Source organism: Trichechus manatus, unplaced genomic scaffold (assembly GCF_000243295.1).
Source record: "Trichechus manatus latirostris isolate Lorelei unplaced genomic scaffold, TriManLat1.0 scaffold00057, whole genome shotgun sequence".
NCBI classification, from domain to species: Eukaryota; Metazoa; Chordata; class Mammalia; order Sirenia; family Trichechidae; genus Trichechus; species Trichechus manatus.
Window position 1 is genome coordinate 15,477,403 of NW_004443993.1, and position 19,390 is coordinate 15,496,792.

Sequence of the window (19,390 nt, forward strand, 5' to 3'; positions counted from 1 at the left end):
GTCTCTCAGTGTCTCTGTCTCACCGTATGTCTCTATCTGTGTCTCTCAGTGTCTCTGTCTCCCCGATGTCTCTGTATCTCTCTGTGTCTCTGTCTTACCGTATGTCTCTGTGTCTCTCAGTGTCTCTGTCTCACTGATGTCTCTGTGTCTCTCTGTGTCTCTGTCTCCCCAATGTCTCTGTGTCTCTCTGTGTCTCTGTCTCACCGATGTCTCTGTGTCTCTCAGTGTCTCTGTCTCACCGTATGTCTCTGTGTCTCTGTCGTTCTCCACTTCTCTGTATCTGTATGTCTCTCTCTCTGTGTCTCTGTTTCTCTTTATGTCTCTGCATCTCTCTGTCTCTCTGTCTCTGAGGCTATTTTTGTCTCTCTTTCCCGACCTCAGCTCTCCCCCCAGTCCTGTGCCAAAGCCTCCCCAATTAGCCCTTCTTTCCACCTGTCTCTGACATTGCCCCACCCCCTGTAGGTTCTTGGGGGGTCCACATCATCGGAGGCCACGAGGTGGTCCCCCACTCCCGGCCCTACATGGCGTCCGTGCACTTCAGAGGCCAGCACCACTGCGGGGGCTTCCTGCTCCATGCCCAATGGGTGGTCTCGGCCGCCCACTGCTTCCGCAACAGGTGAGCACACCTGGCTGGCCCCAGGACACGTGGCACCGTATGGGGAGGGCACCTGTGTGCATGAGGCTGGACTCCAGTCAGTGGGGGGCTGGGGACACTGGACGGGACAGGGCTGACCCCACCCCTTGCCCTTGGAGGGCCGTGCAGGAGGGATCCGAGGGGCCGGATTCACCAGGCGGCACGGGAGAGAAGGTGCGGCAAGGGAAGTGCAGGGAGAAGCCACAGTGTGACTGTGCTTGAAACAATTAACTGTTATAATAATTATCACGTTCATTCTCACTGTTATAATTTCTGTTAACATTAGTATCGCAATTGTTGATACTATACTTGAGAAGGGAGCGGTAATAAAGACAGTATTATATTTGTTCTAAGTATACTTTTACAATAATTAATCTTGCAACCACTGTTGATATTGTAACTGAGGTGGAAATTTGTCCTTGTTGTTGTTAGGTGCTGTTGAGTCAGACCTGACTCAGAGCGACCCCATGTACAACAGAACGCACCACTGCCTGGTCCTGCCCCATCCTCACAGTTGTCGTTATGCTTGAGCCCATTGTTGCAGCCACTGTGTCACTCCATCTCATTGAGGGTCTTCCTCTTTTTCGCTGACCCTCTACTTTACCAAGCATGATGTCTTTCTCCTGGGACTGGTCCCTCCTGATAACATGTCCAAAGTACGTGAGACGAAGTCTCATCGTCCTTGTGTCTAAGGAGCATTCTGGCTGTACTTCTTCCCAGACAGACTTGTTCGTTCTTATATAGTAATAAATATTATAATAATAATTGCTGTTAGTTGCCTTCCAGTTGATTTAGACTCACGGTGACCCCGTGTGTGCGGAGTAGGGCTGCTCCATAAGGTTTCAGAAGCAGATCGGCAGGACTGTCTTCCAGGGGGCCTCTGAGTGGGTTCGAACTGCCAGCCTTTTGGCTAGTAGTCCAGCCCTTAACCGTTTGCATCACCCAGTGGGGACAATACTTACTGTATTTGTTGTAAATATATTTTGATAACAATGTGGCAAATATTGTCATTACTGCTATAATTGAAGTGGGAATAGTAACAAATATGGTAAGTATTATATTCATCCTAAGCATATTTTTAAGAAGCCCTGGTGGCACAATGGTTAATCACTCAGCTGCTAAGTGAAAGGTAGGCAGTTTGAACCCACTCATCAGGTCCGCAGGAGAAAACACTTGGCGATCTGCCTCTGTAAAAATTATAGCCTAGAAAACCCTATGCGACAGTTCTACTCTGTCACATGGGGTCACTATGAGTCAGAGTAGGCTCCAGGGCACCTAACAACGAAGAAGCATATTTTTATAACAATATTGCAACTACTGTCATTAATACTATAATTGAGGTGGAAATGGTAACAAGTATAATCATTATATTCATTATACTTTTCTAATAACATTGTAACTTGTTATTAGTATATGGAGGTAGGAATGGTAATGAACATAAGTATTACATTTGTTCTAAGGATATTTTTACAATAATTATTAAAGTTAACATTGCAATTATTGTCCATGTTATAATGGAGGTGGGAGTCGTGACAGAAGCATCACCATGGGGCTGGCGTGAGGATGAAATGGACTGCTGCACCCCCATTTTGCAGATGGGGACACTGAGCCCTCACACCAATCATAGTCCTGCCCCCCTCCCCACAGGGACCCCCTCGAGGGCCTGGTAGTGCTGGGGGCCCATGACCTTCAAGCCCCTGAGCCCACACAGCAGGTGTTCAGCATCAAGCAGGCCTTCATACACCCCAACTACCAGCCATCCAGTCATGCCAACGACATCTGCCTGCTGAAGGTGAGCCTGTGGGATGGGGCTGGCAGAAGGGCCGTCGGGCACCAGATACAGGTCTGGCTGATCCCTGGCTGCCCGTGATGTCTGACTTACGTTTTACAAACAGCAGAAGGGATCCTGTGAGCATCTGAGTCAGGTCACATCCCTCCTCTGCCCAGAACCCTCCATGGCTCCCACCTACTCCGGGACAGAAGCCCAAGTCCTCCTGTGCCCAAGGGCCCTGCTGCATCTTCATCCATCCCTCTGTGAAACCCCAAAGCCAGGGACCCACTGCTCTGGTTTGCCCAACCCATCGTACAGATGGAAAAACTGAGGCTGGGGGTTAAGGATGTGCCCAAAGTCACGTAGTGACTACCAAAACTAGGGTCCTGAGCCACCCATTCCACAACCACTGACTGGTCTCTCACTGTGTGCGGGGGCACTAGGGACAAGCAGGCCTCATGCTGGCACCCACAGAACCCTAGTTTAATCGAGTTGCAGCCAGGTAAACCAGCCTTGTCAGGGGCCCATGGGAGCCCAGAGGAGGCACCTGTGCCAGCCTGTGAGTCTGGGAGGGCTTCCTGGAGGAGGTGACATCTAAGCTGAGAACTGAAAGCTGAATAGGAGTTCCAGGCAGGTGGTACAGTGTGAGTGGAGGGGTCCCAAGGAGCACCAGTCGATTCATTCTGGCTGGACAGGAAGGCTGAGGCTGGAGGGGCCTCAGGGGACTTGAATGGTGGGCTGAGAGGCTCAGGTTTTATCCGGAGGGTGATGGGGAGCTATGGGAGGGTTTAGAGCTGGGGAGAAGGTGGGGATTAGAAAGATCCCTTGCACAGCTGAGAAGATGAGGCTGGAGGCCCAGAGGCCGCGGGAGGCCAGAGGCCGGGTCCAAGGCGGGGGTGGGGGTGGCGGTGGGGGATGTGTGAGGCCTGACTGGGGGGACGGGGTGGGGCGGCAAAAGGAGCAATGTCTTCTGACTGAGTTTGGTGAAGGCTTCCATCAGGGTGGAAGAGACCAAGAGTCACACATGGGTAAACGGAGGCAGGGGCAGCAGTGGAGGTGGAGGTAGAGCTAAACTGAGGCCTCTCCCTGCAGCTGAACAGCTCGGCTGTCCTGGGCGGCGAGGTCGGCCTGCTGAAGCTGCCGCAGAAAGGCTCCAGGCAGCCCAAGGCTGGGGCGCTGTGCCGGGTGGCCGGCTGGGGCTTCAGGTCGGACTTCGAGGACCCGCCTCCTGCGCTGATGGAGGCGGAAGTCCGCGTGCTGGGCCTGGACGCCTGCAACAGCTCCTGGTGTGGCCAGCTGAGCCCCGCCATGCTCTGCACCCGCAGTGGCGACAACCAGCGGCGCGGCTTCTGCACGGTAAGATCCTCTCTCCCCGCCCCATCCGCTTGCCCTGTGGGGAAACCGAGGCCCACCGAGAGGGTCAGGGCAGGCCTTGAAGACTGAGTCCCACCTGTGGCCAGAGGGAGACGCTGAGGTCCGAGAAGGGCGGGGAGTTGCAGTGGGTGGCAGGGCTGCCGTGTACGCGCGTGCAGGCCCCGCACTGCAAGAAGCAGGTCGGCCTTGTGGAGTTATACAAGCATTGTCCAGCAGGGGGCAGTGACAGGTCTCGAGAAAGCAGCTGCTCCTAAGACTCTTTATGAACTAATAGCAGTGGTTCGGGACACAGAGGCCTCTGTGAGGCGAGCAAATTTGCGCTGAGACTTGAAGAAGCCTCTAGAAGGTCTGAGGGCAGGGCCTGCCAGGCAGAGAGACCGAGGGCGGCAGGGCTGCCGTGTTCGTGGGTGCACGCTCCGCACTGCACAAAGCACAGCTGCCGTATCGAGTTATACAAGCACTGTCCAGTAGGGGGGGCAGTAACAGGTCTCAAGGACACGGAAATGCCTGGAGGCTAAAACCAGTTTGGTTTGCCCCGGGAACAGCCGCACTGGTGTGGCTGAAAGTGAACGAGCAAGCGGTAGAGGAGGTACGAGGTAGACAAGGAGGAGGAGGCTGGATCCTTAGGGCCTTGAAGGCCGAGGTGAGGAGTTTAGTCTCTTCCTAAGAGCAGTAGGGAGCCATGGAAGGGGTTTGAGGCAGGGAGGGTCATGATCAGATTTACATGTAGAAGCTCCTTCAGGGAAACCGAGGCCCAGGGAAGGGCCCCTGACCTTGCCTTTCCCTCCATCCCCAGGCAGACTCCGGGGGGCCCCTGGTGTGTGGGAGCAGGGCCCACGGCCTCGTCTCCTTCTCGGGCTTCTGGTGCGGGGATCCCAAGTACCCCGACGTGTACACACGGGTGTCTGCCTTTGTGACCTGGATCCGGGGTGTGGTTCGGAAGGACCTGCGCGGCACCACCACAGCACCCTGCCCGGGCCCCCCGGGCCCCTTTCAGGTACTGCCCGAACCACAGCCTTGCTGGGTATTTGAGTGAAACAGCCAAATCCGCACATCAGTTCCCAGCCTGGAATACTCCGTGGCTGGGCAGGGGGCCATGGGGACCCGAGAACCCGTGAAGCCTTTTGGGGAGGGGGGAATCAGTTCCAAACCATGAAAAGAAAAGTGCCGAATGGAACGGAATAAAGTGTTAACTGGGAATCCAGCCACGAAGGGTCCAGCTGCTCCCGCTGTGGGCTCCAGGGCCCACCCTGCCCCTCTGCCATTCCCTCCCCTCGTGACCTGGGGGCCTTGAGCAGTCCTTCCCTCACCCTCCTGTCTGGCTTCTCCTGCATCATTCTGTCTGGCCCCACCCCTCCCCACAATGTCAGGGAGGAGTCGGTGATGTTTTAGTTACCATTTCCAATACAAGCCCGGAGCCCCCAGACCCCAGCCATGGGGACTGTCAGGCCTGTCCAGACCAGGGCCCCTCCCTACCCTCTCCACCTGCCTGGATTTACGTATCCACACCTAATACTTCAAAGTGTTAAAAAGCAACGATGTCACTTTAAGGACTAAGGCGCGCCTGACCCAAGCCATGGTATTTTCAGTCGCCTCAGAAGCATGTGAAAGCTGGACAGTGAATAAGGAAGAGTGAAGAAGAGTTGATGCCTTTGAATTGTGGTGTTGGCAAAAAATATTGAATACACCATGGACTGCCAGAAGAATGAACAAATCTGTCTTGGAAGAAGCACAGCCAGAATGCTCTTTGGAAGTGAAGATGGTGAGACTTCTTCTCAAATACTTTGGACATGTTATCAGGAGGGACCAGTCCCTGGAGAAGGACATCATGCTTGGTAAAGTACAGGGTCATCGAAAAAGAGGAAGATCCTCAAGGAAATGGATTGACACAGTGGCTGCAACAATGGGCTCAACCATATCAACGATTGTGAGGATGGCGCAGGACCGGGCAGCGTTTTTCTGTTGTCCACGGGGTTGCTAGGAGTCGGAACCGACTGGACGGCAGCTAACAATCTAATACTCCACACTCTAGCCAGCCCTTGAAGCACTTGCTGGCCTCCTGGCCTTTGCACCTGCTGTTCCACCTGCCTGGATGCTGTTCCTCCCACTCCAGCCGACTAACAACTCCTGTGTATAGACAGGAACCCGAGGCTAGAAAAGGGTAGAGAATGCCCTCAAGTTGTCCCTGTGGAGGGGGAGGGGCTACTAGGACACCAGGTGGGGTCCCTGTCCCCAACATGGGATCTCCAGGTGGTCTCCTCGTCCTGTGAAAAGTGTTGAGAGCAGCCCCCAGCACATGGTAAGCCAGCTAGCGCCACGGTTAGAGTGTTATGACTATTAATATTATTATTACTATTATGTACACATCCCATCCTTCAATGCTAACCTCCATCTGAGTCCTGGACCAGCTGGCTCCTTGGGGCTCCTCCAAGCCATCTCCTTCCCCCCATTCCCTCACTCCATAAAGGCCTCTTCTCCCCGTCCCCCCAGGTGCTTGCTGCCCACTGCCCAGGGGGGACACTGAGGCCCAGAGAGGGGGCAGTGGGCACCCCAAGGCCCTACACCTGTGTCTCCCCTCATGCTTCCAGAACCCCCACTACTCCAGGCCCTGAACTAGGACCCCCCTAGCCAAAGGGGGGTGGCACAGAGGTTCAGAGAGGAGGCAAACTGGGGCCCAGACACCCCAAAGTGGCTTTTTACAGTCTTTATTTCTTTGGTGAGGCAGGACCCCAGGGTGGGGGGGTGCCTTGTTGGGGGCTTGGGTGAACCCCCAGCTCCAAGGCCACTTTCTGGACATCACAGGTAAGGCACTTCCAGGGGACGGAAGGAGAGTGAGCAACACAGTCCTCCGCACCCCTCACTCCCTCCCCCTGAGACCCCGACCCCGTTTCCGGTCTGAGCCTCTGCTCTACGGGAAGACACAGGAGGCGGTACCCGGTTTCAGTCCTGACTGAGTGGCTGCTGTCACAGACCCCTGGATGGGTGGACGGGAGCTGGGTCTAGAACTCTGTCTGGGGCTGGCCTGTGGGACCGTCCCTGGACCCCTGCCCTGTGGACAGAGCAGTGGGTACTAGGAGGCGCTGCTTACACCCAGCAGGGTGACGCCAAGTCAGGCACCAGTGAGCTCCTGTGTGGGCACCCCATCCTGGGCCAGGGGTGAGGAGGGGCTCCTGGTTCCCTCTGGGTCCCGCCCTACGTGGGGTCGGTCCGCTGACGTGGTGGCCCTCCTCTGACCCTGGAGGCCCCACCTGATACCACAGCCACTTTGTGCATGGCGGCCACAGAGGTGCTGGTGGATTTCTTCAGTGGAGCCCCAGGCCTGCATCAGGAGGCATTGGCTGGATGTAATGGGGAAACTGAGGCAGTGTGGAAGGTGAGAATCTGGAACTGGGCTGGTGGGGGCCAGATGTCTGGGGCTGTCTGGTCCCAGACTTATCTTCATGGACCAAGCTGCTACGGGGGTGGCTCTCTGCCATGGCTGAGCCCAAGGCCAGTCCTAGAAGGCCTGGAGCTGGGACAGGAAGCAGCTCTTCAAAAGTCATGCAGAGAATTCCCGGCCCTCGTGGTCCATCGAAGTGTAGGTAATTAATCTAGGCTCCCCAGAGAGGGCACTGGGAGCAGAAGTATGGGGTCCGCCTGGAAAGAAGGGCGCCTGGGGAGGGGCAGGGCTTCCTGGAGAAGTCGGCCTAAAGCTGAGGCTCAGTGCCCTGGCTCTGAGCCCCACCCCACCCACAGGCCCTGCCCCCAAGCCTCCTTCCAAGATGCTGGTGGGGGGCGGTGTTAGGGGGGCCTCCGGGGCGAAGTGTCCGTGGGACATAAATTAGACTCTGCTGTGGCAATAAATAAAACCGGGGGAGGCCTCAAACGCCAGGCCCAGGCCGGCCCCGCCGGCGCTCACACGAAGTTCTCCTCCTCGTGGTCTGACTCGGCATCTGACAGCTGGGGGTTGCCTGCAAAAGAGAGAAATTGGTCGGGGGTCCAGGAGCAGAGGCTGGGGTTAGACCGTGCCAGACGCCCTCGGCCCCCGGGACAGGCCTATGCGCTCCCAGGCCCCGGGTCGCTGAGCCCCTGCCCCGCGCGCACCTGTGCAGCTGCCCGGGTGGCGCACGCCGATGGAGCGGCCCAGGAAGCAGGTGGCCTGGCGGAGGTGGCACGAGGAGATGTAGGTGACGTTGTTGTTGCCGCAAAGCTCCTGACCCGGGCTGGAGGGCACCGGGCAGGGAGCAGATCGGCACACCACGCAGTGCGCGCTGCCCGTCTGGTCCACCACGCACGACTGCGGCCGCAGGCACACCACGTGCGCGCACGACTCTGCAGGATGAGCAGAGGGCGATCAGGACGCGAACCCCTCCGGGACGGCCGCGTCTGGGCCTCCCCTCCAGTCCCGACCCCCCAAGATTCCTGCCTTTTCTGATTCCACCCACAAACCCCGCCGTCTCCTCATGCCCCGCCCAGTTCCCGCCCCCTCCCCTCCCCCTTAGGCCCGCCCCGTCGCCCCGCCCCCACGTACTGCGGCAGCGGCCTAGGTACATGACGCGCAGGTCAGGGTGGCCTCGGCAGCGCGCGGCGCGCAGCTCGCACTCGTCGCGATAGGTGGCGCCGTCTGAGCCGCAGACCTGCAGGCGCGCGGGGAGCCCCGTGCAGTCGGGGGCGCACTCGCAGCGCGGGCGGCCTTCCAGCATGCGGCACGCCTTGCCCGGGCCGCACTCCACGCCTTCGCACGAATCTGCGGACACACAACACGCCGCGTGGGCGGGGGCGCCGGGAAGTTCTCGGGCCCCACGGCGCTCCGACTCCTCGGAGTTGGGGCGCCGTCCAGGGTCGAAGTTCGTCCGCGGTCGTGGGACGGGGTCGGGGTCTGCTGGGTTGCGAGGGTGGACCCGGAGTCGGGGCTGTCCTTAGGGGTGGGGACTCAGTGTGAAGGAGGGCAGGGCACTCTGTCCGGAGTCTGGGGGTACAGGGACAGCCTCTGGCTCCCCAGACCCTAATCCCCCTCCCCCTCCGCTCTGGGCCACGCCGCTCGGGCTGACGTCTGTTCCCTGATTTACGCGCGTTTCTGGGAAAGCCGGCGGGGGGCCCGGCTGCGTCAGCCGGAGGTGCTCCGCCCCGTCCAGGCGCGGGTCTATGAGTACGGCAGCGCGGCTGCCAGGACCTCCCTGGAGGAGGTGTCAGTGAGGCGGGGCGCTGGCCCCTGGGCCACCGGCCTGGGGCGCATTTGCTGGGGACGGGGCCGCCCACGCCCGAGCTCCCTCCAAACCAGAAGTCTCCCTTCCCCAGACCCATTTCCCAGGTGAGGAAGCTGAGGCCAGGCAAAGGAAAGCATCTCTCTGGGGTTCCTTCCCCTATTCGAAATGTAAATCTACCCCACTAATGCGGTTACTGTCCCTACTTTATAGACGCAGAAACTGAGGTCCCATAAGCGCTGTGTGCAGGGGGTGCTCCCACAGAATGGGAGCTCAGGACGGACCCCCCAGTTCTGTTGTTTGTGGCAAGAGTGTGGATTCTGAACACAAGCTGCTAGGTTTACACCCAAGCCTCAGTTGCCTCCATGTGCAAAGTGGGGCTGATGGGGAAGCCCACCTCCCAGGGGGGTGCTGAGCGCGAAATGAGGGGACGATGGCCAGCGTCACTGGCTGCACAGTGTCCCGGCCCCCCACGTTGCCCCTGCCTGGGCATGTGGGCCGCACCTGGGCCCTCCCACGCTGCCCGCCCACACCCACATCTGGAAACGCTCCGCCCGGGGCCTCAAGCAAGCAAGAACGGAAGTGGGGGGGGGACGACCAATGGAGCCAGATGGGGGGGCGTGTCCTGGGCATCTGGTACCATACCAAGGCCAGGCACTTTTTGAAGTCTGTTCTCCTACCCAAAGCCAGAGAGGGGTCTGGAGGGAGCTGGCGCACGTGGCAGTGAGTTAAAGACCACAGGGCCAGGCCTATCCCGGGATTAACCGCATACCAGCCCCTTCAGGTCTACAGCCCAGAGCTCTGGCCTCCTTTCTGCCCCCTGCTCAGGCCCTATCCAACTCCACTGTTTCTGTTGATGCTCTTCCCCCAGTACCTTCTCCCACAGGCAAACTCCTAATCATCCCCCAGCACCCCAACTCCCATGCCCACCTTCTTCAAGTCATGCCCCAATGATTCCCTCTGGGCCCCTGCAGGCTCAGGGTCCCCCAAACCCTCCTCAAGGGCAGACAGTATGTCTTGATTCATTCATTCATTCATTCATTCATTCTGCCCTCAAGGAGCTCCCAGTCTGATGGAGCAGGCAGAACTCCCAGTCTGCTAGGGGAGGCAGCATTTCTCAGAGCATGGTCCAGAAGGCACGTGCTTGTTAAACACGTCCCCACTACAGACCCCTGGAGTCAGTCAGGAAAATCCACCTTCCCAGGAGTGAGGTGTGAAGCGAGTACACCTCCGCCAGGTGGGCTGGAGGTACGTGCAGGTGGGAAGGGTCATCCCAGAGGCTGGAAACCAAGTCCTCGGAGCTCCTTCCTGAACCCTCAGAAACTTAGAGAGGCCACGTAACGTGAAAGTCCCCAAAACCGCCCCCTGAGGCTAGGCCCCCTGGAGAGCCTCCTGTCTGAGCAGGCTCGCCCTTGCCCCACACACCCCGGCGATGGGGGATCCTGTCCTTCCACCTTCCACCCCAGCAACTGGTTTTGCTGGCACTTAGTTGCACGTACCCGCCTCCCCTTGCCTGTGCCAACATCAGGGTCTCACCTTTGCAGGGCAGGCAGTGGACGAGGCCCAGGAAGCCCAGCAGGCTGATCTTGTTCCCTGGGTAGGTGAAGTTGGACCAGGCAGTGTCCACGCTGCCGGAGGCACAGCACTCCTCCTGGCTCACGTCTGTCCGCAACACCAGGCTGCAGGTGGCTTCCTGGCCCTGCTGGAGCCAGCAGACACCACCTGCAGATGGAGGAGAGGGGCTCTTTCTATGGGGGGCAGGAGGTGCCTACCTGTGCCTTCCCACTTGGCCACTTCAGACACTCAAGCCACCTCCAGGCCCTCGGGGCTGCACACAGCTGGCGCTCAGTAATTTCAGAGGGGGTGATGTGCCCCCAAGCCAGGAAGGAGGGGCAGAAGGATGCACAGGTGCCCCCCTCCCCAGCTCTGGATAACTTGGGGATCCTCCTCCTCTCAGAGCTCCACCACCAATCCCTGCCCATCCCCCAAAGCTCCCCCCTCTTTCCTCCAGGTCCCCCCAGCCAGCGCCTGGCATCCCGCCCACCCAGGCAAACCCAGGGACTGGCCGGCAGGGTCAGCAGCCCCAGGAGCTGCCTCTCACGCCTCTGCCCTCTGTCTAGACAGCACCCGAGGGCCCCGGAGCCCCCCTCGCCTGCAGCCCCCCCTCGCCTGGCCCGCCTCTTACTCACTCCAACTTGGGAACATTCTCCTCGCATGAGCTCACCGTCTCCCCGGGGAAACGGCCTTCGGGGAGGGGGCTCTGCTCTCGGCGCGGGGCTGGGCTGGGGCTGCTGGGCCGGAGGTGGGGGCAGATGGCCCCGAGTGTCCCCCTTAAATGGGGGCAGGAATGGACGTGGCCCCCATCTCCAGGCGCTCAGTGGCTCCCAGGCACTGACGGAGCACCTTCCAGGGGTGAACTCTGGGAACCCAGGCCCACAGAGCCCATTTTGTAAAAGGAGAAACTGAGGCAGGGAGCAGGATGTCACTTGCCCAGCGCCCCCACCAAGTGGCAGGTGTGACATTACAAGCCCCCAGCCTGCCTGTGCCAGACCCGGGAAGGCCTGAGGCCCCAGCCGGAGGCCCCGGCTCCCGCCACCCAGTGCTGCATCCAGGCCCAGCTGGTCCAGGTTTGAATCCTGGCTTTGCCACTTACAGGCTGGGTGACCCTGAGCCTCAGTTTCCCCACCTGAAAATGGGAGATGAGTACCCTGCTAGTTGGCTGTTGTGTGGTTTCAAGGAAAGAAGGGTAAACACTAAGCGCTCAATAAACGCCAGGCGCCATTAGGATTACTATTATTGATAATAATGGTGGGAGATAGGGAAGTCTGCCCTGCTGACCTATCCGTGACCCTCCTTCAGGCCCTTAGGGGCTGGGGGTAGGGCGCCCCAAACCCTCCCAGCGCCAACCGCACTGGCCACCGCCTCTCCGCCCACAGCCGCCACCGCCGCGCCCCCCAACATCTCCCGTGGGCCGCATTCCGTGCGGGCCCACGTGGGTGGCCCACCCCACCCGCCCCTTCCTGCAGCCCCACTCACCCGGCGCTGGGTTCCCCGGGCTCACGCAGCCCACGAAGCCCACAGCCCAAGCCAGGGCCCCCCAGGGCAGTGGCCACAGTGGCCCCGGCGCCCCGGGACGCATGGCGGTGGCTGAGACGGCGGTAGCGGCGGGCGGGCTTGCGGCTGGGAGGGCGGGCAACACGAACTTCCCAGCGCGCAGCGGCCAGGCGCTCCCTATAAAGGTCCCGCTGGCTCCGGGCGGGGCCGGGCCGGGGCGGGGCGCTTGACTGGCGGGGCTGGAGGCTGTGTCTGCGCGGTGAGATGCGTGCAGGGGCTGGGCCTGGCGACCCCGGGGTGGCAGCTGGGGGCGGGGGCGGTGTCCAGTCTGGGAGCCGCGGGAGAATTTATCTAGGAAGGTGCGGCTGGAGGTGGGACCTGGGGGCCGAATTGTGACTGTCTTGGGTGGAACTGGGGAGTGGGTGCCTCCAGGTGTCCTGTAGGATTGGCGCTCGGGTCCCCAGTGGGTAGCTGGGATGGGGGTCCTCTGCTGTGGGGCTGTGAGCAGGCGGGTGACCCTTGGGAATGTGTGTCTGTGGATCTGTGGTTGCATGGGGTTCCCTTTGTGGCCCAGTGTGGCCTGGGCCCCCAGACCCCCACACCTCAGCCCAAACCAGCTCCCTGCTCACACCTGCAGACCACCCACCAGGCCACCTGGCCACTGGAGCCAATGGTCGCGTGGCGGGAGGTGCGGGCTGGGAAGGAGACTGAGGCAGAGGGGTGTGGCAGGGAGACCCAGAGAAACAACAGTCCCAGCAACACCGACCACAGCAATAATCATACTAAGCAACACACCCACAGCGCTCGCTGCATGCCTGGCCCTTGCCCCTGATGCCCTAGGAGCCACACCTCCAGCCCCCAAACCTCTGCAGACGTGTCTCCAGGCCACAGCAACAAGAATTTATTGGTTTATGAGGGTTACAGAAGGCCCTGGCACCCCGCCGCCCTGGAATCCTGGGTTTTCCAGGAAGATCGGTTCCAGATTACGAAGGCGGTGACATAGGTGTAGGCCTGGGAGACACTGGCTCCGTTGCGGCTTCGGTGCAGACGGACACTTTTCCTTTTGTAGCATGGATCTGCCTACCTTGAGGACCTTCAGAATTGTCAGGGCACCTTGAAGTCCCTGTGGGCTCTGGAGACTCATTCTCTGTGTTTCTAAGAAATAATTATTAGTGATCATCTCTTGGGGTCACAGGAACCAAGGCAGACAGTGCTGTCCTCCTGGAGCTCATGCCTTGTAGGTGCCATAGGGAAAAAAAGCACAGACAAACGAATCAATATATAATTGCAAAGAGCAGTAAATGCGTGCCATGAGGAAAATAAAAGCAGTTGAGTGTTCCCCGGTGCTGTCTATGCCTCAGCACCCCACCCCATTTCTGCATCTGCTCCCTCCTCGTGCGTGAAAACTGAAAATCTGTGTCTGCATGCATGAGACCTGCCACCAGCCAGAGCCACGCCCAGACCCCTTCCAGGACCTTAGCCACCCAGCCTGACCCCTGTCCCCTGACAGTGGCCGAGGGCCAGGCCAGGCACCAAGGGAGGACGTCCAGCTGTCTCGGCCTGACCTTGGCCTCTGGCAGTCTCTGGGGATTCCCCCGGGTCAGGGAACAGGGCAGGGACGGGACCCTGTGTTCTTACCAAGGGAAGGGTGGGCGGGGGCTGCTGGACAGTGTGACCTTGTCCAAGAACTGACCCTGCCATGGCCCAGGCACCCTGGTCTGGGCTGTGCAAATCAAAGGGTCATTGTCTGGGCTGGCGTGGGTTCGTGGCCTCTCCGGGGAAGCCGAGGCCAGCTGCCAGCAGCCCCTGCTCCCCAGCCCGGCATCCCTCCCAACCCAGAGGCCTCTAAGAACTTCAGCCTAAGTGCTGGGTGACCTCAACAAGTCACTGACCCTCTCTGGAGAACCCCCGTCCCCGAGATACAAGTGCCAGCCTCGCTGCCTCCTCCCCTCTCCCAGCCTGCCCTTCTCCCTTTCAATGTCCCACTTATTCCCCTCACCCAGCCTCCACCACATCCCAGGTCTCCCAGCCTCTAGCCTCGCCCGCTACAGCCCACTCCTGTCGGCCTGGCCATGAGGCTCCTCCCCAGCCTGCACCTGCCATAGCTCCCCCTCACCCCTGCTTGTCTCCCCAGGCTTCTCTGCCCCTCGACCCTGGCAGGGAAATGGGATAATCCAGAGGGGTCACAGCCGTGGTGGAGGACACCCAGGTAGCTGCGGGAGACCCCGAGGCCGACCCTGACCAGCCTGGGGGAGATCTCAGAGAACTTCTCGGAGGAAGGGGATGTTTAAGTTGAGACTGGAAGGTTGGACCGAAGGGGGGCTGGGAACAGAAGTAGTCAGGATGTTTTGAGCTGTGAGGAAAAGAAAGGGAAACTCTAGCTTGGTTGGCTGATTCCCCATCTGTTCTGACTCATAGCCCCCAAAGAAGTCCACATCCTAATCCCAGAACCTGTAAATATGGTCCCTTAATGGCAAAAGGGACTTTGCAGACGGGATTAATGACGTAGACCTTGAGATGGGAAGATTATCCTGGATTGTCTGGGCGGGCCCAATGTGATCACCAAATCAAAACCAAGCCTACTGCGACCCTGACTCATGGTGACCCATGTGTTGGAGTAGAACTGCCCCACGGCGTTTTCTTGGCTGCAATCTTTACGGAAGCAGATCGCCAGGCCTTTCTTCCACAGTGCCACTGGGTGGGTTCGAGGCCGCCAACCTTTAGCTTAGTATAGGAGCACAAACTGCTTGCAGCACCCAGCGACCTCAGTGTGGTCAACAAGCGTCCTTGGCTGTGGAGAATCCTCCTCTCCGTGGTCAGGGAGATCGGCCTGAGGACTTGCCCAGCTGTTGCTGGCTTTGGAGACGTGGGAAGGGGCCAAGGAATGCAGAGGCCTCTAGAAGCTGGAAAAGACAAAAAACGCATTCTCCCCTGGAGCCTCCCGAAGGAACTGGCCCTGCAGACACCTTGGTTTTAGCCCCTGAGACCCGTCTTGGACTTGCGCCTCTGAAACCATCAGAGAATAAACGTGTGTTGTTTGAAGCCACGCTGTTCGTGGCCACCTGTCACGGCAGCCACGGGAGGCTCATATGAGCGCCGACTGTGGGCCAGGCCCTGCGGAGGGCTCTGAGGTTGAGGTCGCTGCCACAGCCTGGCCGGAAACAAACAGAGCTGTGAACGCGGCGGCAGGGTGGAGGTGATGGTGATGCGGGTGATCAGCAGCGAGGCTGCGAGCCTCTCGGAGCCAGTGACCCTGAGGCCTGGAGGCAGAAAGAGGCGACTGGCAGAAGCACAATCCAGGCTCCGTCACCTGGCCAGGCCGCATGACTCAGGCTTGTGGCCTCCTCCCTGGGCCTCAGTTTCCTCCCCTGTGAAATGGGGAGAATTGCTTTTCTTTCTGCCTGAGGTGGTTGGGAGGAGTAAAACCATGCCAACCCAAAAGACAAACGAACTGGTGGCTGTCAAGTCAATTTCAACTCCTAGCGACCCTGTAGGACAGAGCAGAACTGCCCCCATAGGGTTTCCAAGGAGCAGCTGGTGGATTCAAACTGCTGACCTTTTGGCCACCAGCCGAGCTCTTAACCACTCGCCACCAGGGCTCCGAAAGTACACCAGTTCTTGGTTATTATCATTTACGAGCTGGCTCAGCACAGCAGGACTAGGGTTCGCTCTCCCCCGAGACACCAGTATACCAGCTGTGCCATGCTGCCCCCGTCAATGCTCCCCAGGCCGCCCCTAGCTCACACCGGGGCCCTTCCGAGGAGGACTGGGCTTCCCGCACTTGCTTCGTTCACTCATTCATCTTCTTGGCCCGTTGTGTCTGCTCAGGCCCAGTCTTAATGATGAGGGGGCTATCAGGAAAATAGACGTGAGGACTCCATGGGCCTGACCCCAGCCCACACTCATCAACGGCATCAGGGTCACAGCGGAGGGACGTCCCAGGCAAAAGGAAGAAGGAGACATGGATGGCCGGCCGGCGGGTGGGACCCAGAGGGCACATCGCCACAGGCTGCAGACTAGCGAGGGGCTCTGTGCTGGCGCTAACGGTCCGGTCTGATCAGCAAACAGCTACGCTCAGCAAGGGAGCTTCCAGGAAGCACACTGGGCATGGGGATGGCAACCTCATCCCAAATAATTCTGCCGAGGCAGACACACCTGGACAGACGCAGAAAGAGCAGGAGAGGGAAGCCGTTCACAACGCGGGCAAGGTGCCCGGGGCCTTGGTACTATTCTTGCAACTTTTCTGTCTGTTGGAAATTATTTAAAATAAAAAGTGAGCCCCCAGACCACCGTGAGATACCACTTCACAGCCACTAGGATACCTGTTATCAGAAAAATGAGAAATAACAAGTGTTGGCGAGGATGTCGGGAAACCGGAACCCTCCTGCATTGCCGGCAGGACTGTAACATCACGCAGCCACTGCAGAAAACTGTCTAGGGGCTCCTCAAAACGTTACACGTAGAACAACGATGTGACCCAGCAACTCCACCACTAGGTATAGACCCAGGAGATTTGAAAGCAGGGACTCAAACAGATACTTGTTCACCAATGTTCACTGCAGTGCTATTCACAAGAGTCAAAAGGTAGAAACAAGCCAAGTGCCCATCCACAGGTGAATAGATAAAGACAACGTGGTCCATCCACACAATGGAATATTAAACCAAAAACCAAACCAAACCCACTGACGTCAAGTCGATTCCGACTCATAGCGACCCTATAGGACAGAGTAGAACTTCCCCAAGGAGCACCTGGTGGATTCGAACTGCCGACCTTTTAGTTAGCAGTCATAGCTCTTAACCATTGTGCCACCAGGGTTTCCAATGGAATATTACTTGGCCATAAAAAGGGATGAAGCATGGATTCATACTACAATGTGGATGAACCTTGAAAACATGACACTCAGTCACAGAAGCCAGGCATAAAAGGATAAGTATTGTAGGATGCCGCTTATGTGAAATGTCCAGAACGGGCAAAACCACAGGGACAGAAAGTGGATTAGTGGTTGCCAGAGGCTGGAGGGAAAGGAGAATGGGGAGTTATTGCTTAAAAAAAAAAAACAAAAAAACAGGCCCTCATTTCCATTAGCCCCATTTCAAAGAAATAAAAAAAGTGAGTGCCAGCTCAGAAGACGCCAGTCAGGAGGTGGGGAGAGCTGAGGAGCTGGTCCCGCTGTGTCTCTGCTTCCTGTTCTCGAGTTTTCTCCCTGAGAGATTCCACAGCAGGTGAAGAATAAAAGACCCCTTTACCCACGATCTTTTGCTGTTGTTATGTTTCCCCAGCAGCCCTGCCAAGTAGATGAGGTGGTTGTTTTTTCTTTTTTTCCCCATCTATGATTATTTTTTAAATTGTGGTAGAATATTCATAGCATAAAATTGACCACTTTCACTACCTTTGAGCGCATAATTCTGTGGCATTTAGTATCACAAGGTCGTGCAACCACCCCTTAAAAAAAACAACAACATTGCCATCGAGTCGATTCCGACTCATAACAACCCTATAGGACAAGGTAGAACTGCCCCATAGGGTTTCCAAGGCTGTAATCTTTATGGACGCAGACTGCTACATCTTTTCCCGTGGAGCCACGGGTGAGTTCAAACCACCGACCTTTTGGTTAGCAGCCGAGAGCCTAATCACTGCACCACCATGGCTCTTGTGTAACCATCACCACCAAAACCACCACGGTGCAATGGATCACTTTTATACAGCCTTTCTCACCATGGTCTTGTAACTCCCACCAAATAACTGGGTGGGGCTATGCAAACGAGGTGCTTGTGGCCCACCAAGGGGATTGGGTAGTTTGCTAATAAAACAAATAAGGTGCATGGCACACTTGTGGGAGTGGGACCATGCAAATAAGGTGTATGGAACACTAATGAGGGAATTGGTCAGTTTTGCCATCCCACTAGGCTTAAAATAAGCCATCCCAGAGGCAGAGAGGGGGAACCTCACTACCACCAAGAAAGAAGAGCTAGGAGAGCAGAGTGTCCTTTGGACTCAGGATCTCTGCGCTGAGAACCTCCTAGACCCAGGAGACAGAGAGAGAGCTGTAACACCAGAGATGGCAGGAGATGGCGAGAAGCAGTGGCACAGAAATGGCAGTGGCAGAACAGAAGATGGTGTGGTGGGCTTGCCAACCCATGGAGCAAAAGAGTTGAGTGCCTTTGGGCTGAGGCTTACTGGCAGAGTGCACTTATTGGCAGAACTAAAGAGCTTTGTAACACTTGCCCAAGCAGAACAGAGGCCCAGCTGGGCCGAGGGGCAGATGCATGGCCGAGGGGCCGAGGGGCTGTGGGGCCGAGGGGCCGAGGGGCCGAGGGGCTGAGGGGCCGACGGGCCGAGGGCCAGAGAGACACCTGCCTGCAGGCACGGCTAAGAAGAGGCTGTTCTGATGGAAGAACTGTATCCTGAGTTGTTTCTGATGCTGAATTGTAACCTGTCAGTTCCCTAATAAACCCCGTAACTTGTGAGTATGGTCTGTGAGTTCTGTGTGGCCATGGCAAGGTATTATCGAGCCCAACAGGGAAGTAGAGAGGGCTGTAGGAGGGACGGCTGGTGCTGGAGTTGGTGGAAAGGCTGGAGAGAGGAGGCCTGTCGGACCTCTGTCTCATAGAAACCAGTCTTGGGCTGTTGATACTGATATTGATTCTCCTTTCCCACTGTGAGGTTAGAGGAGGTCAGCCACCTCTGTCACACCATTTTTACAACCACTATCCATTTCCAGATCTTTTTTAAATCACCTCAAACAGAAACTCTGTACTCATGAAGCAATAACTCCTCATTCCACCCTCCCCGGCTCCGGGAACCTCTGATCTACTTTCTGTCCGTATGTACTCCCCTGTTCTAGACCTTCCTTGTAAGGTGAATCTTATCATGTTCGTCCTTTTGCGTCTGACTTCTCTCACTGAACATCAAGTTTTCAAGGTTCACGTGGCGTGCGTCAGTGCTCCATTGCCTTTTTTATTGTGGTAAAATATCTACAACATAAAATTTACCATCTTAGCCACTTTTGAGTGTACAATTCAGTGGCATTTAGTACCACGAGATTGTGCAAGCATCACCACTATCTACTTCCAGATCTTTTTTCTTACCCCAAACAGAAACGCAGTGTCCCTTAAGCACTAACTCCCAGGCCCCTCCCCAGCCCCTGGAACCTCTGTTCTACCTTCTGTCTCCAGGAATACCGGCAATTTTGCTCTAACCACACAGCCGTGGCCTCTGGGGGGTTGACTCCAGGGCTTCAGGGGCTGGGTGTCCTGGGTTTTGTCTGGGTGATGTCCTGGTATGTAAAAGGTCACTTGGCTGCCGGCTGAAGATTTGCCGACTTGATACCCCTCGGTGTCAACGTTTTATGCCTTCAACTCCAAAAAGAGTCA

The 19,390-nt window shown here is 57.6% G+C and overlaps 2 protein-coding genes across 2 annotated transcripts in view; one reads left to right on the forward strand and one right to left on the reverse strand.

Moving 5' to 3' along the window:
• Window positions 1–6,407, forward strand: part of PRSS57 (serine protease 57) — a 7,359-nt gene extending 952 nt beyond the window's left edge. The window contains exons 2-6 of the mRNA XM_004378695.1: window positions 463–616; window positions 2,282–2,426; window positions 3,498–3,761; window positions 4,576–4,776; window positions 6,270–6,407. Of these exons, the coding sequence (XP_004378752.1) occupies window positions 463–616; window positions 2,282–2,426; window positions 3,498–3,761; window positions 4,576–4,776; window positions 6,270–6,407 (902 nt within the window). The remainder of the gene's footprint in view (window positions 1–462; window positions 617–2,281; window positions 2,427–3,497; window positions 3,762–4,575; window positions 4,777–6,269) is intronic.
• Window positions 6,408–7,673: 1,266 nt separating this feature from the next.
• Window positions 7,674–12,119, reverse strand: FSTL3 (follistatin like 3). The gene is made up of 5 exons (XM_004378530.1): window positions 11,999–12,119; window positions 10,499–10,684; window positions 8,290–8,505; window positions 7,863–8,090; window positions 7,674–7,729 (listed from the first exon to the last, which is right to left on the reverse strand). The coding sequence occupies exons 1-5, from the start codon at window positions 12,099–12,101 to the stop codon at window positions 7,674–7,676; spliced, it is 789 nt and encodes a 262-aa protein (XP_004378587.1). The 5' UTR covers window positions 12,102–12,119.
• Window positions 12,120–19,390: the final 7,271 nt, after the last annotated feature.